Source organism: Nyctereutes procyonoides, unplaced genomic scaffold (genome assembly GCF_905146905.1).
Source record: "Nyctereutes procyonoides isolate TBG_1078 unplaced genomic scaffold, NYPRO_anot_genome, whole genome shotgun sequence".
NCBI lineage: Eukaryota > Metazoa > Chordata > Mammalia > Carnivora > Canidae > Nyctereutes > Nyctereutes procyonoides.
The window spans coordinates 25,974,367-26,000,514 of NW_026575035.1; the positions used below are offsets into that span (position 1 = coordinate 25,974,367).

The window sequence follows — 26,148 nt, forward strand, 5'->3', positions numbered from 1 at the left end:
TATGCAATTACTACAAAGCTCTATTTATTATTACTGCTCCATTATACTATGTCTTGGGTTTCAGAGTTTCCTAAACTAGAATATCCAAGTGAAATTTCCATATAGTCCATATTAGCACTTGAATCCAATTTCTATCTAATTCTGAGTCTCACTAAGGATGAGTTAGCCATGGTCAGCTCTGCAAAAAGCTCAGTTCTACAGTATTCCTCAGCTCCAGGTCAGGATAATGGGCCTTTGAGTTCTCTTCTCATACATATCTATTAGAAGAAATAACTTTCAAGAATAACTTAGTTTAAATTCAAACTAGAAAATAAACAATCAATATAAAGAGATTTAGCTTTGTTAAAATGTGCATCCATTGTTCATGATGTTCATTACCAAACTGTTTATATTCTAATCTAAAACATTCGAGGACTTTAACAAAATTTTCTCAAGGAAAAAACACTATGTTGTTCTACCTCTCTCTTATTATTTGTAAAGTTAAAGGCCTTTTTTTTCCCTCCAGGATAATTTTGCCCTAAAAGTGAACCCCGGACCCATGTCTTTTTATATATAGGAAGATTATTGTATCTATCCAAGACTAAGCTATCTCAGGGTCCAGCCAGAGACCAGCTTACAGGACTTACAGGACAAACGGTCCTGGTATCATTAGCCAGTTTCTGATGATTAAGTAGAGATAATAACTCATAGCAAGCGGGACTTAGTGAATAGTCTTTGCAGATTTAGGATTATGCTGCAATTTTAAGCTCTGTCAAAAGAGTGGCTCCCAAATACCTCCAGGTTGTATTGCAGTTTCCCTGGAGAATGACAGCCTATGGTAGTTTAAAAGCTACTGCTTAATCCCTTCATATCAACTATCACACAGGTTAATATCACACCGTCCACACTAGCACATTATAGACCCTGTCTTCTAGGAGCATAACGCCTGCAAGAAAGAATTCTGAAACGGGAAATATGCATATTACAACCTTGTGATGAGGCCGTAACAGATCCTTACGAAATTATATTGGTAAAGGCACAGAACTTAAGAGTTTGATGGGAACTGGGACATGTCTCTCCATTTCTGTTTGTTCTAGCAGTTGATCATTGCTCATGAGCGAGACGCCCCTAGGCATCCCCCGCCCCCCTTTTTATTGGAACTTTCTGTTTTATCCTAATGAAATGTTGAAGGATCTGGGAGAGATTTCTGCCCACTTGGAGTGGCCCGTCCCCATGGCACCTGGGCTCGAGGTCCCTCCGTCACTCCACCTCAAGGACAGCTCTCCTCACTGCTGCTGTTGCTCTGCGTTGCAGAATTCCGGTACAATGACCTGGTGTCCCCACGCTCCCTCAGCCTCATCGCCAACTTGTCTGGATGTACAGCCCACAGGCCAGGGCCCAACTGCTCCGACGCGTGTTTCCATCAGAAGTACCGAGCCCAGGACGGGACGTGCAACAACCTGCAGCACCCCACGTGGGGTGCGTCCCCGACCGCCTTCCAGCGCATCCTGCAGCCTGCCTACGGGGACGGCTTCAACCTGCCGCGTGGGGTCGGCCGTCACAGCCCGTCGGGTCCGCACCCCCTGCCGCCGCCCAGGCTGGTCTCCACGGAGCTGGCGGCCACGGCCACGGCCACCCCCGACGACCGGTACACGCACATGCTCCTGCAGTGGGGCCAGTTTCTCGACCACGACCTGGACCCCACGGCGCCTGCGCTGAGCACATCTCGCTTCTCCGACGGGCGGTCGTGCAGCGCCCCGTGCACCGATGACCCTCCCTGCTTCCCCATCCTCCTCCCGGACGCTGACCCCCGGGGCGCCCGGGCGCCCTGCATGTTCTTTGCGCGCTCCAGCCCCGTTTGCGGCAGCGGCGTGGCCTCCTTGGTGATGAATTCCGTGTACGCCAGGGAGCAGATCAACCAGCTCACGGCCTACATCGATGCCTCTAATGTCTACGGGAGCTCGGAGAGGGAATCCCTCGCCCTGCGGGACTTCTCAGAGCCCCGCGGACTCCTGAGAACCGGCTTGCCCTGGGCCCCTTCCGGGAAGCCCCTGCTGCCCTCCTGCGCGGGCCCCCCCACCGAGCGCACCGGGCCGGGGCAGGGCGGCCGCCGCGCGCGCTTCCTAGCCGGGGACCGCAGGGCCAACGAGCAGCTGGTCCTCACGGCCATGCACACGCTGTGGTTACGGGAGCACAACAGGGTGGCCGCGGCGCGGTCTGCCCTGAACCCCCACTGGGACGGAGACACCCTTTACCATGAAGCCAGGAAGATCGTGGGGGCTCAGCTGCAGCACATCACCTACAGCCACTGGCTGCCCAAGATCCTGGGGGAGCCGGGCATGAGGATGCTGCGGGGCTACCAGGGCTACGACCCCAGTGTGAACGCGGGCATCATCAACTCTTTTGCTACTGCAGCCTTCAGATTTGGTCACACCTTGATCAATCCTATTCTTTACCGGCTGAACGACACTTTCGGGGAAATCCCTGAAGGCCATCTTCCCCTCCATAAAGCTTTCTTCTCACCGTCCAGAATAATCGAGGAAGGTGGCATAGATCCCCTCCTTCGGGGGCTGTTTGGCGTGGCCGCTAAATTGCGGGTACCCTCCCAACTGCTCAGTCTAGAGCTGACCGAGAAGCTTCTCTCCACCGCCCATTCTGTGGCCCTGGACTTGGCTGCCACCAACATTCAAAGGGGGCGAGACCACGGGCTCCCCCCTATGCTGACTTCAGAGTTTTCTGCAATTTGACTTCCGTTGAAAACTTTGAGGATCTTCGAAATGAGATTAAAGATCCAGAGATTCGACGCAAACTGAAAAAGTAAGTGTGCAAATGCTGCTTGGGTTTTTTGTGTTTCTGAGAGGGAGCAGTGTTAAAGGACATCTTGTGTGGTTGGATTTGGTTGCCTGGTGATGTCACTGCAGAGCCTTTAGTAGTTGTTATTGCAGAAGTCAAATATTAAAGGAAGGATTTCCAGAGACCAAGTATAAACCCCTTTGTCTAGCCACCTCCTTTGCAAATGTAAATATTAATGCCTCCTTACTAGTAGTTGCTCCTACATCTCAATGAGGAGAGGTGTCTCCTGCATTCCTGTTCTGTCATAATCCAATCAAGGCTTTTTATTGACATGAGGTCACAAGTTCTAATATAAAGCCTTGAAATAAAATGGTCCATCACATTGGTTCTTAGGTAGAGCAAAGTAGTGGAATGAAAACAGAAATTAGTTTTTGTCAAGAGAATAAATAATTCTGAATTTATCATCAGAACATAAGTCGAGGCTTATTCACTACATCAGTAATGCCTTTCAGTAAAGTATTAATGTTATATTCTCTATATGTGAGATTCAAATTTCCTTTTAACTTATAAGTATGAGACATTTCCAGGAAACAACCCTAACTGCTCCTCATGCTCATCGCCCTTCATTCCCCCAAAATATTTTTGAAAAACTAAAGAAACACTTTATTGAGTTTTGTTTGTAGTTGGCTAAATATAGAAGACTTGACATGCTTATTGATAGCTTATGGTATTAATGTGAAATCTTTCAAAGGAGCTTAGAATTGCAAATTATGGAGCTAATTGCCAACAATAGGCCCTTTTTTGTACTTCTAAAGATGTGAGTGGTTTTATGCCACTAGAAATTGGCTCATGCTTACGTAGAAAGTTAAACAAAGAAAATGTATAATACATGTAGAACAAATCAGAGTATCATGCAGGTTGAATTTGCAAGAACACTGACTTTGGATTCATAGAGACCTGGTTTAAATCTCTACTCCAACACCTATTAGAGCTGAGAGCGTGTAAACAGTATTTAAATAGTGTTAAATCTCAGAATACATATAAAATGAGAAGGTGCTGCTTCCTTCTCAGAGTTGTTCAAAGATGAAAATATACAGATACTAGGTCAGTTCTGGTACGTAACAGGTAATCCATATGTGTTACCTGTGGATAGATTTATTATATATAGCATTATCATGTCTATTGTTAGTGTCATTATTAGATTGCACGTCTGCTCTGATCCAGCCCTGTGCTAGGCACTGAGACCCAAGATGAAGGAAATAGCGTGCTCTGAAAAGCCTGACAGAATGCAGGGAAGGCAGGGAGCTGGCTGTAATCCACGTGGAAAGGGCTGTTATAGAGATGGAAATTGAATGTTACAGGAGCGCAGAGCTGAGAAATGGAAGGTATGTGCAAGATTCACAGCAAGCTACTGATAAAAGATGTCATTTGATCTGTTCTTGGAATTTTCTGAGTGTGATCAGTTGAATGAAATGGGACCAGTGGGCACTATCCCAGGGTGAGGGAAGGAGGCAGGAAGGTGTGGGGCTGCTGCGTGGAGGAGGGAGTAGAAAGGTGATGGGGGGGAGCTGTTAAAGGGCCCTGCGTGCCACGCAAGGGAGTTTGATCTTCATTCTGCATTTAAAGCAGGAGAGTGGAGATCCCTGGGTGGCGCAGCGGTTTGGCGCCTGCCTTTGGCCCAGGGCGCGATCCTGGAGACCCGGGATCGAATCCCACGTCGGGCTCCCGGTGGATGGAGCCTGCTTCTCCCTCTGCCTGTGTCTCTGCCTCTCTCTCTCTCTCTCTCTCTGTGACTATCATAAATAAATAAAAAAAAAATAAAAAAAAAAATAAAGCAGGAGAGTGACTCGAGGACTTTTCTGTGAAATGCTAACCTGCACAAGATGTCCTGGAAGGAGGAGAGGCTGGAAGCAAGGAATTTCATAGTTTCTGGAGTAATTCAGGTGAAGCAAGAAGACAGGGTAGATGGGCTCTTGGCAGTATGTGCAACACTATTTTCAGCATTTTAAATGTTTCCCGTAACACATTGTCTACATTGAACAAACCTGGGAGCAAGTCTTGCTTTACAGTTCATTGGGGGTCCCACTTCTCAATTTGCAGCTAACTTGTACATTCACCACCATTTATAGAGTAGCAGAAATGTGTCCTTTTAAAGTGTTCCGGCCCTCTACTGCAGGCCACATCCTCCAGTGACTGGCCTCCAAGACGGACAGTGGCCCGTGCACTGCACACTGCGTCTTCCTATGCCTGGCTTTCTGTGTGCACTTGGGGATATTAACACTGAGTCTTCTGAAATCTAAATGAGGCGTCTCTATCCTGGCTCTAGGGGAGTTTGAACTGTGGGAACTGTGCAGCCTGGTACATGGCCTCAGCCAGAGGAGACCAGGACTGCCCAGCACCAGTAGGTGCCGGAGGCCAGGAAGCTGAGCTCGGCTACTTTCCTCTGACTCTGCCCTAGCATTTGTAGTGACTCTTAAAATAGCAAGCACAGACTCACCCAACGGTGAGCACAAAACAAAACGGTAAGTTGGGTTGTGTTTACAGTCTCCGTCTTCACCCATTATTTGTTACTTCTTTTCCTCTTTGTTTTAATTTGCAGCTGGTTTTAGGTTTGTTTCTAAACCACTCCAGTCAAATCTGGAAAGAGGTAGAGCGTACCATTACTTCAACAAAATAAATGCTGCCCCACAATATTAAAAAGTCCATTCTTTAGATGATAGGACAGCTTCAGAACTGGCTAAAGCAGAGAATCAATAAAATAATGCATTCGCATGTCTTAGGTATTTTAACTTCACACATTTGAGGCCACATTAAGTCCTGTAACTTGCACTTTGGGCAGCAAGCGAGGGTGCAAAGTCTGTGTTCTGGTTTTGTCATTTCTGCTTTGTTACAGATCTGCTAATTAGAATTCTCAGTCGCCTGGTTTGGGCATAAGCTTATGCCCAGGCTGAATCTTTTGTGTGTGTATCAGTTTGTTCTGAACAGGGGATGGGAATTTTCCAGGGAAGTGATGGTATGAATACAGACTCCCACGGGTTTCCATCATCCCCCCATAGCTTATTGTCGTGTAACACTAATTGGTATAAATGTTTGACTCTCCTTTTGACAAATCCTTCCCCAAAAACCAAGTTTGTTTTTCACAGGAATACATATTCTCCTCTTTCACACAAAGACTTCATTATTTTATGTAAACATTTAATTAAATTATGTAACCTGAACCACAAATCTGACTGCTTGTGAACTCCAGTGATGCCCAGCTGATGGGCTGCAACTGCAGCAGGAACCCCCAGCCCCAGGGCCATTAGCCCACCTATGTGGGCAGGAGTGGGGAGCACTACAAAGTGAGGACTCTGAGGCAAGAAGAGGTTGTTTAAAATAGGTGATACATGCTGTACACTGTAGACATTTTGTGATAGTTAAAAATATTTGGGATGTAGAGAAGGGCTACATATGATAGTGTAAAACGAAGAGAAAACCCAGAGGGTAATAGGGGGATAGAGAGGTGGTGTCAGGTGGCCCAGGTTCTTTTTCTCTGTTTGGACAAATTGAGTTGTGCTATCTTGGTTGACTTTAGTTTTGTTTTCTCAACTATAAAGTGAAGATGTTTCACTAAAAGTCCTTGAAGTCCTTCTAGATGTAAGATCATATCTTTTTTTTTTTTCAGTTAACAACTATGTGATATAATATGGTAATTCAGAAGGTGTTCTTTGTCTTTTTTTAATATTTTATTTATTTATTCACGAGAGACACAGAGAGAGAGAAAGGCAGAGACACAGGCAGAGGGACAAACAGGCTCCATGCAGGGAGCCTGATGTGGGTTCGATCCCGGGAACCCAGGATCATGCCCTGGGCCAAAGGCAGGTGCTAAACCGCTGAGCCGCCCAGGGATCCCCTAATTAATAGTCTTAATCCACATATAATATCTTCATATTTCAGAATATATCTCCTCACCTTTATATGTCATCAGGTCTACAAAGCTAATGATCTTTTTTCACTTCATTTAATTTTGAAGGCTTGTATCAGTTTAGCACCCAGAAGTAAAATCTGATTTTCCTGGTTGCTTCTATTAGTACTTTCACACTGGATCTTTTAGGTAGCTTTTAAAAAGGCAGAACGACACATGGAAAGCATGCTACAACTTTCCTCTCGAATGACAATTGTGCCCTGAGCCCTACTTGGTCTGTTACAGGAAAGCCACACTAGGACATTGTTTTAGTCAGCTTCTCTTCAGTTCAGTAAGATGCGTGAGATACTTTGGATTCTCCTTAAGGAACTCAGGGCCTGGAGGGGTGGGGGATTCATAAGCCACATAACCCTGTCATGTGACCTGTGGAGCAGTGGGAACCAGGAAATCAGAAAGGATTTCTTCAAGAAGGTGGTATCAAAACTGAGTCCTCCATATTGTTTCCACAGTGGCTGCATCAGTTTTCATTCCCCTCAACAGTGCACCAGGGTTCCTTTTTCTCCACATCCTCACCAACACTTCCTATTTCTTGTCTTTTTGATGCTACCCATTCTGACAGGTGTGAGGTGATGTGAGAGCCTGACTCATGGGGCTCAATCCCAGGCCACTGAGATCATGACCTGAGCTGAAAGTAGCACTTAAGTGATTGAACCAGCCAGGCACCCCTCTCATTGTGGTTTTGATTTGCATTTCACTACTGAACAGCAATGTTCAGCATACAAACAAACCACTCTTAAACAGAGAAAAAAGGGAAGCCAAGAGGAGGGGGCTGGCAAAATGGGTGAAATAAATAAAGGGGACTAAGAAGTACAAACTGCCAGGCATAAAATAAATAAGTCATGGAGAATGAAAAGTACAGCATGGGGAATAGAGTCAATAATACTGTAATAACGTTGTTTGGTGACTACCCTTAGGGTGAGCACTGAGGAATGTGCAGAATTGTTAAATCACTATGGTGTACACCTGAAATGAATATAACATTGCATGTTAACTATACTTCAGAACAAAACAGAACAGGGCACCTGCGTGGCTCAGTCAGTTAAGCATCTGCCTTTGGCTTAGGTCATGAACCTGGAGTCCCAGGTTTGAGCCCTGCATTGGGCTCCCTGCTCAGCAAAGTGTCTGCTTCTCTCTCTGACTCTGCTTGTGCTCTCTCTCTCTCTCTTGCTCACTCTGTCTCTCAAATAAATAAATAAATAAATAAATAAATAAATAAAATCTTAAAAAAAAAAAAAACCAGAAGGACAAAAACAACTCAGCTTTAACAGAGGAGTGGCAGTTATCTGCCAGAAACTCTTGTCTGAGAAGGCAGACAGAGGTCATTCAAGATATAAGAAATATGGAGGAAAGATCTGGCAGGCACCAGAGCTAGGGTGATAAGTGTATGAGGAACTAGAAGCCTTGCTGGCTTGTAGAGTACCCCACTTGGAAGCATCTAATCCTAGAATTAGCATCTGATTCATCCCAATCCAAAGGTATTAAGATTTATGGGTGAAATGGGCACTTTTTTCTAAGTGAAATTGTAGATGGAGCCCTCATAGGTAGGAAGGAAATCAAGGAGTTTGGAAGAAGCAGACATGAGCAGTGTCCAACCCGTTGGTTCCTATTGTGCTCACTTCACTTCTCTTGGGCCCAAAGACCCACAGCCCTTGCTAGGACTGTGAAATGCACAGGCTCTTCCTTCAGTACCAAGAGCTGTAGGAATTCCTTCCTTCCTTCCTTCCTTCCTTCCTTCCTTCCTTCCTTCCTTCCTTCCTCTTCCTTACCTTTCTCTCTCTCTCTTGTCAAAATATTTTTTAGTTTTCAAGGAGTTGTTTAGTTAAAGACCATAAGAAAATGAATTATTTCTTTTCCTAGATTATTTTGGCCCTAAAAAATCATGCCATTTCTTTTTATTCTTTGCAAAACATATAATAGAAGAATGTAGGAATTAATTAACCAGTGAGTGGTGAACATAGGTTCTCAAACTCAGAGGGGCCATTTTAAAAGCTATTTTTGAAACCTCTTTTGAAAATATAATGTGTGAATTTTTTGGTGGATATGGTTACTTTTGTTCTTTAATAAATACAAGGTTATTTGTCTCCCATTATCACAGGGATGTGCAACTGCCTCAGCTTTTTTAAAGAATAGCTTACAATCCACCAATTAAGTAATTTTTATTCAGTACAGGTATAAAATGTACCTATCTTATGGCTGCTTCATTTGATACTATTAAAGAAACAAAACCATTTAGTTTCTCTTCTTTTCCCACCTGGAGGTATCACAAGGTCAGACTCTGCAATGATGCCTTTTCAACAGCTGGCATTGTCTGTCTCTGTCTTCCTGCCACCTGAGGGAGGTTGGTCACCTTACTCATGGCTTGGCCTTCTTTCCTCAAGATTCCTGGCTCTCACTCTTCTAGAAGTCTCTCAAGTTCCATATTCATCCCTACCTTAAAGGACCTTTCCTCAACATCATCCCTTTACCTGTATCAAATGGTTAGCATGCTAGTAACTTCAGATGCTACGAAACAATGATGCTTAACCATTTCATGTTAGAACATCTTAAAAATCCACTAGAAGCTATGAAGCTTCTTTTGCGGGGAAATACAGCAAAACTTCACACTCCAAAGTCTGCATGTAGTTTTACAGGACTCAGCTTCCTAAAGCCACCCATGGACACTCTTCTCCCACTGATTTAACAAACTTTTATTTGGCCCCCATATTTACTTCGCATGCCCCTTTTCCCCTAGGGCTTACCACATGTATGCAATGGGTGCTCTTTCACCTCATATCTCAGAATGGTTGTTCCCTTGGCCAAAAACAGCCTCAAATTTGAAACCATCCTCTGTTCTTTGTTCTTGCTCAAGTGTCCTCATCCCCTATCCCCTTTGGAGGGAGTGACTTTGTTCTTTCATTAACAGAAGGATACTAGACTGTTTAAATATAGCCAGGCCTCCAGAGGCCCAGCATTTTCTCTCCACCTCTTATCTCTGCTTCTTTCTGTTCAGGATTTATTTTTCATTCTCCCTCGGCTCTCTTATCTCCTGTTTTATACATATGGTGCACCGCGGATGGCTCACTCTTAGCTCCCAAGGTCACATACAGTATTTCATGGCATAGCTAGCACAAGATTCCTGAGTATCATATTTTCTCTAAACAATAATTTTAGAAGTATGCTATCTTATACAATCACATCGCTAAGTCACATCGCTTGACTCAAAAGGCCATTTTTGGAGCCTTCCTTCTCCTGGTCAATTTCATTCCATCACATTTCTGCCTTTCTAGAGAACATATTAATTTAATCATGGAGTTCCAGGAGCATATCCTTCTTGGTTGCAGATAAATTGTATAATTTGTCTTCATGTCCTCATAGCGGAGCGAATGGCCTAGCACAGAGCAGCAGCTCAGGAGATACTGGATAATCCATTAAGGGAAGTGTGGCAGCCTGGCGAGGCTCATTTTAGTTCTCCAAGGGCCCTGGATTGGAAAACTCTTCTCAGTTTGAACCCCCTGACTGGATAGTTTTCCTTAGGTATAAACTAGGTTTTTACACTTTGGTCCATCCATACCAAATCATTTTTTCCATCAAATATTTAGATGGCTCAATTAACTATGATGTATACTGATTTTAAATACAAAGGAATGAAAAGTTAAGTGCAGCAAACCACATAGGTGTCTGATTCTTGCATTGCCTTAACCCCAGTTTCAAAAAATTAAAAACTCATTCAATCAACCCTGTAGCCCCAAAACAAGGAAAACACATGACTGAGCAAATAAAAAGTGACAAGAGGCCAATTAAAAATCAAGTTGTCAGTCAGTTATACCCAGAGATCCAGTTCTAAGAAGGCACTCAAGACCATTCTTTTAGCAAAAATGGAATGCAAAATAATTCAACACTTTAAACATGACATTCAATGACATTTAATTTAGCATCAGTTTTGTGGATTTTATAGTGGTGAGTCTTAGTAATTGTGTTTTAGAAATGAATTTCTTTCAGAATCTGCTTTCATTCCTACCTTTGAAAATTGGTGCTATTTAGAATATTTTACGATGATAATCATTCAACTGAAGAAATTTATCCTATATTGTACTATATATTATACTAATGCATACTGATATTATCCCATAACATAATTGTTCCTGATATATACAAAATGAAATTATAATAAATATAGAAAACTTTATAATGAACAAAATATATGCTTCACTTTATTTTTAAATTCAGAATTTGCCAAAAATATATATCTGGATGCAATTTACTGTATTTTGTCTAAATTCTTCAAATCTGAATAAATTAAAATTACATTTTTAATCATATGGTGACTATAACACACAATAAAATGCACATTTTAAGTGTGCAATGTGATGATTTTGAACAGTATTCATACCTGTGTAATCATCCTCCAGTAAAGACAAAGAACATTTCCATACCTCAGAAACTTACCTCCCTCTTTCTACAGTTGATTTTCCCACTCAGCCCTCCCCGGCAGCCACAGATCAGATTTCTCTCAATGTCAGTTTGGCTGTTCTAGCACTTCATATAGATAGAATCATACTGTATGTACTTTTTTAAGTACCTGAAAATCCATCTAGGTGTCAGATGTATCAATAGCTGGTATATTTAGTTGCTAATGTGAGTACATTTGTGAATGTACAAGTATTTATTTATTCATTCACCTGAGGTAGCCATTGGGCTTTCCAGTTTTTATCTATTGTCAAGATGCTGCCATGAAGACTCATATGCAAATCTTCTTGTGGACTTATGTATCCATTTGTCTTGAATGGAAGTCTAACAGTGTAATTTCTAGATCACTTGCAAACTGTATGTTTATTTCTTCTTCAAGTTGGATATTTTCTACTAATTTCCCTTTCAGGTTCACTGACTCTTCTGCCACCTTCAATCTCTTCAATCTCTTCTTACATACAAGTCACATTTTTGTTTTGGTTACACTGGTTCTAAAATTTACATATTTCATGGTTCCTAATTCTCTATTGAAATTCATCTAAATGTTGTCAAAAGAACACATTTAATTTTTTGAATACATTGATAGTAACTGCTTTAATGCCCTGTCCTGATGAATTTAACATCATGGCCATATATCCATAGTTGATTACTATTGACCACTTACCTTCTTATATATGGAGCACATTTTTTGTTTCTTTGCCTGTCTTATAAGTTTTAAATGCATACCAACTACTGTGATTCCACCTTTGATTGAATAGGTTTTGCTTTATGCTTTGTCTGATTGGAAATGTGGAAAGCTTTAGGCTTTCCAGGAAACCTCACTGACTTGGGAGATTCAATCTTCAGGCTCTGTCTCCCATGCAGATGCACTAGGCTTTAGGGTTTCTTAAAGCAGGTTTTATCCTTGTAGGATTAGAGCTTGTCCTTACACTTGGTGTCTGTACCTTGACTGTCTGGGGCATTATTCAGATGTTAAAGGAATCTTCATGTTCTTTTTTTTTTTTAATAATAAATTTATTTTTTATTGGTGTTCAATTTGCCAACATACAGAATAACACACAGTGCTCATCCCGTCAAGTGCCCCCCTCAGTGCCCGTCACCCATTCACCCCCACCCCCTACCCTCCTCCCCTTCCACCACCTCTAGTTCATTTCCCAGAGTTAGGAGTCTTTATGTTCTGTCTCCCTTTCTGATATTTCCCACACGATTTCTTCTCCCTTCCCTTCTATTCCCTTTCACTATTATTTATATTCCCCAAATGAAGGAGACCATATAATGTTTGTCCTTCTCCGATTCACTTATTTCACTTATTTCACTCACCATAATACCCTCCAGTTCCATCCACGTTGAAGCAAATGTCATTTCTAATGGCTGAGTAATATTCCATTGTATACATAGACCACATCTTCTTTATCCATTCATCTTTCAATGGACACCAAGGCTCCTTCCACAGTTTGGCTATTGTGGACATTGCTGCTAGAAACATTGGGGTGCAGGTGTCCTGGCCTTTCATTGCATCCGTATCTTTGGGGTAAATCCCCAGCAGTGCAATTGCTGGGTCGTAGGGCGGGTCTATTTTTAATTCTTTGAGGAACCTCCACACAGTTTTCCAGAGTGGCTGCACCAGTTCACATTCCCACCAACAGTGTAAGAGGGTTCCCCTTTCTCCGCATCCTCTCCAACATTTGTGGTTTCCTGCCTTGCTAATTTTCCCCATTCTCACTGGTGTGAGGTGGTATCTCATGTGGTTTTGATTTGTATTTCCCTGATGGCAAGTGATGCAGAGCATTTTCCCATGTGCGTGTTGGCCATGTCTATGTCTTCCTCTGTGAGATTTCTGTTCATGTCTTTTGCCCATTTCATGATTGGATTGTTTGTCTCTTCGGTGTTGAGTTTAAAAAGTTCTTTATAGATCTTGGAAACTAGCCCTTTATCTGATAGGTCATTTGCAAATATCTTCTCCCATTCTGTAGGTTGTCTTTTAGTTTTGTTGACTGTATCCTTTGCTGTGCAAAAGCTTTTTATCTTGATGAAGTCCCAATAGTTCATTTTTGCTTTTGTTTCTTTTGCCTTCGTGGATGTATCTTGCAAGAAGTTACTGTGGCCAAGTTCAAAAAGGGTGTTGCCTGTGTTCTCCTCTAGGATTTTGATGGAATCTTGTCTCACATTTAGATCTTTCATCCATTTTGAGTTTATCTTTGTGTCTGGTGCAAGAGAGTCGTCTAGTTTCATTCTTCTGCATGTGGATGTCCAATTTTCCCAGCACCATTTATTGAAGAGACTGTCTTTCTTCCAGTGGATCGTCTTTCCTACTTTGTCGAATATTAGTTGACCATAAAGTTCAGGGTCCACTTCTGGATTCTCTATTCTGTTCCATTGATCTATGTGTCTGTTTTTGTGCCAGTACCACACTGTCTTGATGACCACAGCTTTGTAGTACAACCTGAAATCTGGCATTGTGATGCCCCCAGATCTGGTTTTCTTTTTTAAAATTCCCCTGGCTACTCGGGGTCTTTTCTGATTCCACACAAATCTTAAAATAATTTGTTCTAACTCTCTGAAGAAAGTCCATGGTATTTTGATAGGGATTGCATTATACGTGTAAATTGTCCTGGGTAACATTGACATTTTCACAATATTGATTCTGCCAATCCATGAGCATGGAATATTTTTCCATCTCTTTGTGTCTTCCTCAATTTCTTTCAGAAGTGTTCTATAGTTTTTAGGGTATAGATCCTTTACCTCTTTGGTTAGGTTTATTCCTAGGTATCTTATGCTTTTGGGTGCAATTGTAAATGGGATTGACTCCTTAATTTCTCTTTCTTCAGTCTCATTGTTAGTGTATAGGAATGCCATTGATTTCTGGGCATTGATTTTGTATCCTGCCACGCTACCAAATTGCTGTATGAGTTCTAGCAATCTTGGGGTGGAGGCTTTTGGGTTTTCTATGTAGAGTATCATGTCATCGGCGAAGAGGGAGAGTTTGACTTCTTCTTTGCCAATTTGAATGCCTTTTATTTCTTTTTGTTGTCTGATTGCTGAGGCTAGGACTTCCAGTACTATGTTGAATAGCAGTGGTGAGAGTGGACATCCCTGTCTTGTTCCTGATCTTAGGGGAAAGGCTCCCAGTGCTTCCCCATTGAGAATGATATTTGCTGTGGGCTTTTCGTAGATGGCTTTTAAGATGTCGAGGAAAGTTCCCTCTATCCCTACACTCTGAAGAGTTTTGATCAGCAATGGATGCTGTATTTTGTCAAATGCTTTCTCTGCATCTAATGAGAGGATCATATGGTTCTTGGTTTTTCTCTTGCTGATATGATGAATCACATTGATTGTTTTACGAGTGTTGAACCAGCCTTGTGTCCCAGGGATAAATCCTACTTGGTCATGGTGAATAATTTTCTTAATGTGTTGTTGGATCCTATTGGCTAGTATCTTGTTGAGAATTTTTGCATCCATGTTCATCAGGGATATTGGTCTGTAATTCTCCTTTTTGGTGGGGTCTTTGTCTGGTTTTGGAATTAAGGTGATGCTGGCCTCATAGAACGAATTTGGAAGGATTCCATCTCTTTCTATCTTTCCAAACAGCTTTAGTAGAATCGGTATGGTTTCTTCTTAAACGTTTGATAGAATTCTCCTGGGAAGCCACCTGGCCCTGGACTCTTGTGTCTTGGGAGGTTTTTGATGACTTCTTCAATTTCCTCCCTGGTTATTGGCCTGTTCAAGTTTTCTATTTCTTCCTGCTCCAGTTTTGGTAGTTTGTGGCTTTCCAGGAATGCGTCCATTTCTTCTAGATTGCCTAATTTATTGGTGTAGAGCTGTTCATAATATGTTTTTAAAATCGTTTGTATTTCCTTGGTGTTGGTAGTGATCGCTCCTTTCTCATACATGATTTTATTAATTTGAGTCTTCTCTCTCTCCTTTTTTAATAAGGCTGGCTAATGGTTTTTCTATCTTATTAATTCTTTCAAAGAGCCAACTCCTGGTTCTGTTGATCTGTTGCACTATTCTTCTGGTCTCGATTTTGTTGAGTTCTGCTCGAATCTTTATTAACTCTCTTCTTCTGCTGGGTGTAGGATCTATCTGTTTTTTTCTCTACCTCCTTTAGGTGTAAGGTTAGCTTTTGTATTTGAGTTCTTTCCAGTTTTTGAGTGGATGCCTGTATTGCGATGTATTTCCCCCTCAGGACTGCTTTTGCTGCATCCCAAAGATTGTGAACGGTTGTATCTTCATTCTCATTAGTTTCCATGAATCTTTTTAATTCTTCCTTAATTTCCTGGTTGACCCTTTCATCTTTTAGCAAGATGGTGCTTAACCTCCACGCGTTTGAAGTCTTTCCAAACTTCTTGTTGTGATTTAGTTCTAATTTCCAGGCATTATGACCTGAGAAGAATGTGTATTGAGCTGTGTTTGGATGTAAAGTTCTGTAGATATCTGTGAAATGCATGTGGTCCAGTGTATCATTTAAAGTTCTCATTTCTTTGGAGATGTTGTGTTTAGAAGACCTATCTGGTATAGAAAGAGCTAGATTGAAGTCACCAAGTATATGTGTATTATTATCTAAGTATTTCTTCACTTTGGTTAATAAGTTGTTTAAGTATTTGGCAGCTCCCACTTTCGGGGCATATATATTGAGGATTGTTAAGTCCTCTTGCTGGATAGATCCTTTAAGTATGATATAGTGTCCCTCTTCGTCTCTCACTACAGTCTTCGGGGTAAATTTTAGTTTATCTGATATAAGGATGGCTACCCCTGCTTTCTTATGAGAACCATTTGAATGGTAAATGGTTCTCCAACCTTTTATTTTCAGGCTGTAGGTGTCCTTCTGTCTAAAATGAGTCTCTTGTAGACAGCAAATAGATGGGTCCTGCTTTTTTATCCAGTCTGAAACCCTGCGCCTTTTGATGGGGTCATTAAGCCCGTTCACGTTCAGAGTTACTATTGACAGATATGAGTTTAGTGTCATCATGGTATCTATTTAGTCCTTGTTTTTGTGGATTGTTCCACTGAACTTCTTCTTAAAGGGGAATTTTAAGAGTCCCCCCTAAAATTTCTTGCAGAGCTGGTTTGGAGGTCACATATTCTTTCAGTTCCTGCCTGTCTTGGAAGCTCTTTATCTCTCCTTCCATTCTGAATGAGAGCCTTGCTGGATAAAGTATTCTTGGTTGCATGTTCTTCTCATTTAGGACCTGAATATATCCTGCCAGCCCTTTCTGGCCTGCCAGGTCTCTGTGGAGAGGTCTGCTGTTACCCTAATACTCCTCCCCATAAAGGTCAGGGACTTCTTGTCTCTTGCTGCTTTAAGGATCTTCTCCTTATCTTTGGAATTTGCAAGCTTAACTATTAAATGTGGAGGTATTGAACCGTTTTTGATTTTTTTGGGGGACTGTCTCTCTATTTCCTGGATCTGAATGCCTGTTTCCCTTCCCAGATTAGGAAAGTTTTCAGCTATGATTTGTTCAAATACATATTCTGGACCTCTGTCCCTTTCAGTGCCCTCAGGAACCCCAATTAAGTGTAGGTTTTTCTTCCTCAGGCTGTCATTTATTTCCCTTAATCTATCTTCATGGTCTTTTAATTGTCTGTCTCTTTTTTCCTCAGTTTCCCTCTTTGCCATTAACTTGTCTTCTATGTCACTCACTCGTTCTTCCACCTCGTTAACCCTCGTCGTTAGGACTTCTAGTTTGGATTGCATCTCATTCAATTGATTTTTAATTTCTGCCTGATTGGATCTAAATTCTGCAGTCATGAAGTCTCTTGAGTCCTTTATGCTTTTTTCTAGAGCCACCAGTAGCTGTATAAAAGTGCTTCTGAATTGGCTTTCTGACATTGAATTGTAATCCAGATTTTGTAACTCTGTGGGAGAGAGGACTGTTTCTGATTCTTTCTTTTGAGGTGAGGTTTTCCTTCTAGTCATTTTGCTCAGTGCAGAGTGGCCAAAAACAAATTGTATTGGGAAAAGGAGAAAAAGAGAGGAGAGAAAGAAGGAAAGGAGAAAAAGAAAAAAGGAAAAAAAAAGAAAAAAAAGAGAAGAAAAAGAGAAAGAAAAAGAAAGGAAAAAAAAGGGGGTTGGAGAAGCAAACAAATCAAAAAGAAAAAAAAAAAAAACCACGGGGGAGTATCCTCTGATTCTGTATACTCTAAGTCCCTTGACTTCCCCTGGAACTGGTCCGTCCAGCTGGTCTTCTGGGGGAGGGGCCTGCTGTGCTGATTTCCAGGTGTTAGCACTTGAGGGAGCTGATCTGCCCTATGCCTGGTGCATGCAGGGCTCAGTGGGGGTTGTTGACCCTGTGATGCCCCAGGAGGAACAACCGCAGTGGCGGGGCCAGCTCTGCAGCCCTGGAGTCAGCTCCCGCAGTCACCACGGGGCTCTCCGTCTGCAGGGCCTGGAGGCTCCGGGGCGGGGCCGCTGATCTGCTCAGCTCGGGGCAGGAGCGTCCTCGCTGTCCTGGGCCCTCCCGGCCTCTGCCTGTCCCGGGGGAGGCCGGATCCTGGGCTGTGTCCCGGCGCCCTGTGCTCCGGGGCCTGCGCTGTGGGATTCGCGCTCCCGCCCTGCAGCCCCCTCCGCGGAGCCGCCGCCCGAGCCCCTCCGAGCTGCTCCGGCCCCGCCGTGCTCGCTGCAGCCCATAGGGACCTCGGCGCACTCTCCCGGGGCGCAGGTGTCTGTTAGTGTCCCCGGGAGCCCGAGGGCATCCCCGCCCTCCTGGGTCCTGCTCCAACTCCCTGCGAGCCCCTTTCCTCCCGGGAACGTTGGTGCAGCTCCTGCTTCTCCGGGACGGGGCTCTCCTGTCCTGGGGACACTCGCCCCGGCCTCAGCCCGGCTCCTCGCGGGGCCCCTCCCCCTCGGAGGCCTTTTGTTCCTTTATTTCTTTTTCCCCGTCTTCCTGCCTTGATAGAAGCGCGAACTCTTCTCACTGCAGCATTCCAGCTGGTCTCTCTTTAAATCTCAGGCCGATTTCGTAGATTTTCAGGATGATTTGAAGGTGATCTAGGTAATTTGGTGGGGACAGGTGCCTTGGGGACCCTATTCTTCTCCCATCTTTGCTTTTATTCCGGATTCTTCCTGTTCTGAATCAGTTCCCTGTGGTAGATGCTCTTGGTGAGGTTCAGGTAATCCCTTCTGTTGGGGTGCTGGCCCCCCCTGCCCAAGGCCTGTGGGGTTCCTCAAGTCAGCGTCTGCCCTGCTCTTCACTCTGTTTCAGCAGATTCAGCTGCTCTGAATTCTGAAGGGCCACTTCTGCACAGCGCCACTGGGAATTCTAGCATAGCTGTGCTTGAATTCTAGCAACCTATGGGGTGTTGGGGAATTTCCCCCAGGCAGAAGGCTGGGCCCCTGTTACAAGTTTCCCTACCCTCATGTTTCTTACTTTGTGTTCCCTTTGTCCAATGTCTGAAAACTAGGCACTCTTTTGTTTGAAACTCATTGATGGTTGTTTGTGAGAGAAAGACTAATCTCCTTCCAATTACAATGCCATTGCCAGAAACAGAATCTAACATTCATTTTAACTTATGTAAATTCCCACCCCCCCCAAAAAAAAAATTAGCCTTAGTGCAATTGTTTAAACAAGATTTTACCTTCCTTAATTAAATCTATATTTTAGGCTTCTTTTTACTTCCACCTGAATTTTTATAGCCATTCTCTATATGTTTTCCTGCACTACATTGCTGCTTTCTTACAATGTAAGAATTATCACCTCTCTGCTTAAAAACATCATGGGATTTTCTCTTTCCAGTAGGTTAAGAAAAATATTGTACTTGGGGAAGCATCCCTTTAGATTCTGCTACTAATAAAAAATTTCAGCCATGTTTCTTGTTGTCTTCCAAACCAAACCTTGCATTCTATTGCTATTCACTTTTTCCCTTTCCCTGAGAATGCCATGATCTTTCTGGCATTTATGCCGTCGCATAAGCTATCCCTTCTGCCTAGAAAACACGGATCTCCTTTACCTACTTGGTTAAGACCGCTTCAGTCATCCAGACTCAAATCAAAGTTTTTGAATTTTGTTACTACTGCAGAGCTAACTTTTTCTCTCTTTCTCTAAGCTTTTCTTCAGTGCTCTGTTAGCACTTTGTTCTTATTTATTCTAAAATACTTCTTATTGTAGCTGTTTACATGCCTAACTTTTTCATTAAACTGTGAACAGTCTGTTCTCAAGAACAGCATATCCCTTAGGGTGCCTGGATGGTTCAGTCAGTTAAGTGTCTGACTGTTTTGACCCAGGTCATGATCGCAGTGTCATGGGGTTCGAGCCCCACTCAGAGCAGAGTCTGCCTGAGATTCTGCATCTCCCTCTGCCCTTCCCCTACTTTCTCTTTCTCTCCCTAAAATAAATAAATAAATCTTAAAAAAAAAGAGCATATCTCCTTAAACTTTCTATTCTTCATGTCTAACAATGTCCGGTTCTTAGTAAATATTTGTTACATAGGCAGAAGATTAATGAATAGATTACATAACATTTTTGTTTGTTTTATTTTGTTTGATTTTGAGGTATTTTAATCTTGCTTCTTTAGATTTTAGAGATTGGACCATGTAAACCTTAATAAATATATTTAAATTGAAATAAATTTTAATATATGATGTAAATGAAATCAAACATATCTTAACTTAAACAAAACTACAAAAAACCCTGTATAAAGAAGTATAATTCATTTTGATTTTAATATGAACATGAACATTGGACTTTTTTGAAACTCACTTTCAGTTAAGGAACTAAAATCTGAAGTTTAAAATTATTTTTTAATAAGTTATTTTTTCTTATTTCATAAGGACTTATTATTTATTTTTTTCATAAGAACTTCTGACCATGAACAGTCCCCAATAGATAATCACTTTAAAGATGGTAGTAGACTAAAATGTTTTATCAGCTTTTTATCTATTAGCCAATCCTAAATAAAATATTTTGGGTAAGTATCAGACCTGATGTGTATGGGTTCGTACACAGCCTTTCTGTGAAGACTGCTTTAGAATCGCTATGGCAAAAACATTCATTAAAATATTAAAAAAATAAAATGTAATGAATAGGTTCTTTCTCAGCTTTCAAGTGGAAAAGTTACTTCTTAGAAGCTAAAAATATGGTCAGGTCCTTGTATTTTCTGTTAGCTAAAGATAGAAAATTGGGGGCACTTGAGTGGCTCAGTGGTTGAACATCTGCCTTTGGCTCAGGTTGTGATCCCAGGGTCCTGAGATCGAGTCCCTTATCTGCCTCCCTGCTCAGCAGGGAGCCTGCTTCTCCCTCTGCCTACGTCTCTGCCTCTCTCTCTGTGTCTCTCATGAATAGATAAAATCTTAAAATAAATAAAATAAAAAAACAAATTGCTTTATTACAAGCTCTTGAAGAAAAAGCAGGGCTTATTGGAACTAATATTTTGACTAACATATACATTATTTATTTATTGTTTTCTTCCAGATTCATGTTCACATGTATCTAGACCTCTTAGGACTCAGTTATCACTGAATTATGTGGAAATACAGGCAGCGTACACTCTGCTGGGGAAGGTCTTTGGGAGCAGAAGGTCTTCCCAGGTGCCCGTGTCACACTGTCCCAGAACACACACACACAATCATGCTGCCAATCGGTGATGCAGTGATGCTATCAATGGGGCATCTTGACACACAGTATCCGCCTTGACGTGTGCAAAGGGAAAAAAACTGCAGCTTAGCCATTTGGATCACAAATCAAACATAAATGAGGTCTATATTTATATTCCCCATCAAGTCTATCCCTTTTTTCTCAGAACTGTGGGTGGTCTGCTGAAGCCGATTTCCCTGACTGTGGGCCTGTTTATTGCGAATCTATAGAACAGATTTATTTTTCAGCCAAGTGGAGCTAAGATCCATTAGTGTCAGTACCTGTAGCAAGAGAGGCATATGTAGCCATAATTTGTTATAATCTTATATAATCTTCCCTTAGAAAATGAAGAAAGGAGCAGTGGGGTAGCTATGGAATTATATTGTGACAGTCCCATTATCCAATGACATTATGCTGGTGATTTAGAGGCAGGCAGGCTAACTGCCCTGAAAGTCAATTGAAGTAAGTATGGGTCTCATTAGGCAGTAATAGATTTTTTTTTAAGTTTTCCAAAGCTATTTTTTTCTCTGCTAAAAACAAGGAAAAAAGAAAGAAGGCAATAACATAGCCATGTGTTGCCTGTTTTCCAATATATCTTGTCCTATTGTGATGTCTTCTAACATTCATGTTTGTTCAGTTACTCTAGGGCATTATTTTCTTCCCTTGGAAACCAAATTATAACATGTTTGTTAATCCTTCAATGTCCTCTCTTCCATAATTTCACCTTTCTTTTTTTAATTAAACATATGCCTCTTTGAGAAAAATTTTGGCTGTTTGTTTTGTTTCCTTGTTTCTAATTTCTTTAGTAAATCCTTGTCTTTGAAAAACTTTCTTTTTCAATGACTTGGCTTTTCTCTTTGCATGAAGAGCATTGGTCCTTTCAGTATCATATCAGTTCCACAGACAGTTGTTAGGTTATTGTTATTTATCAACCAGGATTGGGAAGAGGAGGCGGCACAGGTAAATTAAATGGCATTCTCACATTTGGCGATCTCTAAAGTGTGATTTTAAAGAACCTTCTAAGTGCCATTTCAGTCTTCATGAGCGCTGTTTTGTGATTTGCCCAGTATCTGCAACAGTGTTTACAAAGTCAGGAGATGGTCCAGGATTGCGAGGCTTAATGTGTATCCATATACACATCTTAACACGTGTGACCATGTGAACACATCACAGTCTCTTTCTCAGGGCTTGGGAGGGGACCCTGATGGTTCTAGCTCTGAACAGTTATTTTTATTTGCTTCATGGTAAATCTGGCTCTGAGTAGTTAGTTACTCAATAACTGGACATACCACAGATATTTTTCCTTGTCTGAGCACATATCTCCTAGAGTTAACATCTTTGCAACATGCAAGGCAGACATATAATTACCATTGTGCCTCTTTAGGTCAGTCCCAAGTTGTACCTGGGGGTTTTCCAATGACTATATATGAGTGGTCCTGAGATAGAGGCCCCAATCCCTTAGGGAACTCCTGGGCAGGCCAAGGACTTCCAGGCATTTGTGACCATAGGACCTGGGCCATATACCCCCAGTCGCTTGAAGTGAGAGACTGCCCTATGAATGCTAAAACATCAGAGTAAATGTGAATACTCCTAACGCCAGACTCTAACACAGGGTTTGGCAAACTACAGCTTAGACGCTGGCCACCTGTTCTTATAAATAGTTTTATTGTTACACAGCAGTACCCATTCATTTGCATAATATCTGTGATCAGTTTCCCACTATAATGGCAGGGTTGAGTAGTTGCAGTAAAGATTGTGTGGCCTGAAAACCCAAAAATATTTATTACCCTCTATTTAAGAACAAGGTTGCTGATGCCTGCTTTAGTAGAATAAAAACACAATAAAAGAATGATAGTCTTCGAATGAATTATTCTAATTTACCTCAAGACTTGGGAATAATATTTTTCATTTTAGACATAATTTTCTCATATAAAAATGAGACATTGACATACCAAAATATTCCTAAATGGAAGTTAGTCTTTCTTGTTAATCTTTTAAATATTATAGATTTTATAAGGCAACAATTTAATATATGAGATTCTATTTTTGTTTACATAATTCTTCATGTTTCAAAATGAACAGAATAGTTCAGATGGATCTTTCATATATATGCCATGAAGTCTTATACACTTTCTAGGCCATTATCCTGTGAACTAGTGTTAACTTTCCCAAGGACACAGAGTTGACAAGTAGAGAATCAAATTTTAATGTTAATTTATCTGATTCCAAAGTCTAGGCTTTATCCACAGCCAAACTAAAGTAATATACAGCTATGTATTCATTTCCTGTGACTGCTGAAACAAATTACAACCAACACAGTGGCTTAAAATGACATAAATTATCTTACAGTTCTAGAGGTAAGAAGTCTGAAATTTGTATTGTTGGCCCAAATCATGATGCTCTTTCTGCAGGCTCCAGGAGAGAGAATACAATTGCTTACCTTTCCAGCTTGTGGAGACAGCCTGCCTGGATTGCTTGGCCTGTGCTCCTTCTTCCACCATGAGGGCCAGCAATGCTGGTTGAGTTTCTCACATCATATCATTCTGACACTATTCTGCAGTCAACTCTCCCTGACCAGCTCTTCAGCTTCTTGTCTATTGTGAAGGACATGTGTGATCACACAGGTAGTCAGTCCACGGTCATCTCCCATCTCAACATCCTCAATTTATTCACATTTTCAATGTCTCTTTTGCTATGATAGTGAACATATTCCCAGTTGCCAGAGATTAGGACATGCTTATCTTTGTGGGGGGAGAAGAGGTGAAAGGTGCATAGTCATCATGCAAAACTAATCGCCAATAATTTCTTTTCTTTACTTTTTAAAAATTGTTAGTGGTGGTGTTTTGCATTGGTTTGCGTTGGTGTTTTGCATTTGGTGGAACAAAGAGGTTGTGAGAAACAATACAGCACATAGAAACAAAGGCTTTGATGTCAGACCACAGGGGTTCTGGCTCTCTCTGATTTCTTCTTATTGCGTAGCTTTTGGTATTCTTTCCTGGTCTCATATTTCTCCTCTCTAAACGGACAATAATAGTAAAAATCTCACACGTTTATTGCGAAGATTAAATTATGTAAGGCATGTGAAACTCAGCAGTGTCTGGCAACTAAGAAGCCCCCAGTGAATGCTAGCTGCAAGGACACATTAGGATGCCATGTTTGAATGAATCTGCTTTAGCTTCTGGTTGTCAGTAGTGTTAATTCAAGAAAATTAAAGAAAAATATTCTCTAAGTAAAGCTGGAAAGAATGTGTATCCATGTTAGCCAGTCTTCCCTTTCCTGCTTGTGATAGCACGACATTCACATGAAAGGTACAGTTCAGATTGGAAGCAAAAGACATTGACTTTATATTATGCAAGTCATTATATGTTATGTATAACCCAAAGTTTTTTTCTCAAAAAATAGATATCAAAATGAAATCAGAATAATCTGTTACATAATCTCTACTCTTTGTATTAAAATTATTGAGGAACTTGATATTATTAATTTATATGATTATCAAACAGTTTCTTCTAACCTCATTATACAAAGCACACTATTGTCACTGTGCTTTGGGGATGCCTGGGTAGCTCAGTAGTTGAGCATCTCCCTTCAGCTCAGGTCGTAATCCTGGGGTTCTCTCTCTCCCTATGTCTCTATCTCTCTCTCATGTCTCTCATGAATAAATAAATAAAATCTTAAAAAAAAAAAGAAAAAAATCTGTGCTTTGTACTATTCAATTAGATTGTCTGGTTGCCTCACTAAGCAAATAAAAATCCCAGGAGACCTTGAATCTACATCTTCACTTGTTAGCTTGAATTAGGGAGAGTAATAGATGTGATTTTCTGCTTTAGTGGATGAGAAAAATGTTTAACATGCAAAGTTAGTAGAATACACAGAAAACATTTTTTAAGTGCTTGGTAAGTTAGGAAAGGAATGTGCCAATTAATATTCATATTTATTTGATTCATAATCAATGTGAAGAAAGCGAGAGTACTAGAAAAGGTATAGGACTAGTGATACAATCTGGATTTTATTCTAGGGTCATAGTAATCAACTTTGAGAACTTGGGGTAATTACATAACCTGTGTAGGGTTCAGTTCCATAAGCATGTTATTCTTTGGCTAAGACATAGGAAATTCATAGAACATTCTAAAATATTCCCTTTTGAAAACACTTGAGTTTAAGGAAGACGTAAATGAGTGGGAATCCAATTTAGAATGTTTTTAAACATTGGATTAACTCAGGGATGCTGGGTGCTCAGTGGTTGAGTGTCTGCCCTTGGCTCAAGGCATGATCCTAGGGTCCTGGGATCGAGTCCCACATCAGGATCCCCACAGAGAGCCTGCTTCTCTCTCTGCCTATGTCTCTGCCTCTCTCTCTGTGTCTCTCATGAATAAATAAATAAAATCTTTAAAAAATGATATAAGATTAAGTCAATAATTTTTTTTCATTCTGTGTAACACCAGATACTCTTTGCAAATTTTGGATAGTTTGGTCTATATCTCCATTATTGCATTAGCTCTGAATGGTACTTTATAACCTTTTTTAGATAAGGTAGAATTTTTAAAAAAATATGAATTCTATAGTCAGTGAATTAGCTAGCTCCATTTCTGTTTTTAACTACCTGAAGTAACATTTGAAAATAAAATTAAAATATGTAAACATATTGTACTGAATATAATATTAAAATTTTTCTTTGTTGTTCTTACCTATTCCACTATTGGAAAATGGCAGAAAGGGAACCTTACAAAGAGTATGACATGTTCTATAAGGAATTTGACTGATAGCCTCCTTTCAATGACAGTCTGACTTCAAAAGAATTTCTTGGGAAATAACCAATTCAGTAAAGTAAGCTTCTTTTTGTTGAACTTTTTCTTAGAATTATTGAAAAAAAAAGTAAAAATATAAAGAAGGATTTTATACATTAAAACTCAAAATAAAGGACAATTTTTATATGTCATAAAAGACAAAGAAACTAAAAGCCAAGGAGAAATCAGTGGTGAATGCTGTTTTGGCCCAGGAGTATTGATACATGAACAGTGCTTCTAGGAATCAAAGGTGGGGGTTTTAATACCACCCAGGGCAAGGACATGGCCTTCAGCCTACTGTAGGTAGAGGGCTGAAACAGAGCTCCCTGCATAAAGGCTGCTTCATCTATTCAAAGGATGAATCAGAAAAACACTTCCCATTAGGAAAGAGGAAGCAGCAAGATAGTTTCTTGACTAAACATCAGGGACTGATGCTGGAATAAAACAGAAAGCTTTGTGAAATTTTTATCTAAGCCTATGTTACACAGGAGAGAAATTTGAGTTTACTCAGACACCATGATGCTGGAGAGACCAGATGACACATTAGCACAGAAACTGCTCTGGAAGGCATGAAACCACTAAGATCTTGGCAAAACCTTGGGTGAAATCA

The 26,148-nt window shown here is 41.1% G+C and overlaps 1 protein-coding gene across 1 annotated transcript in view; it reads left to right on the forward strand.

Annotated features, from left to right (window-relative positions):
- PXDNL (peroxidasin like) overlaps positions 1–26,148 on the forward strand; it is a 428,332-nt gene that overhangs the window by 352,652 nt on the left and 49,532 nt on the right. Inside the window, 2 exon segments of the mRNA XM_055318359.1 lie at positions 1,294–2,685; positions 2,688–2,796. Of these exon segments, the coding sequence (XP_055174334.1) occupies positions 1,294–2,685; positions 2,688–2,796 (1,501 nt within the window).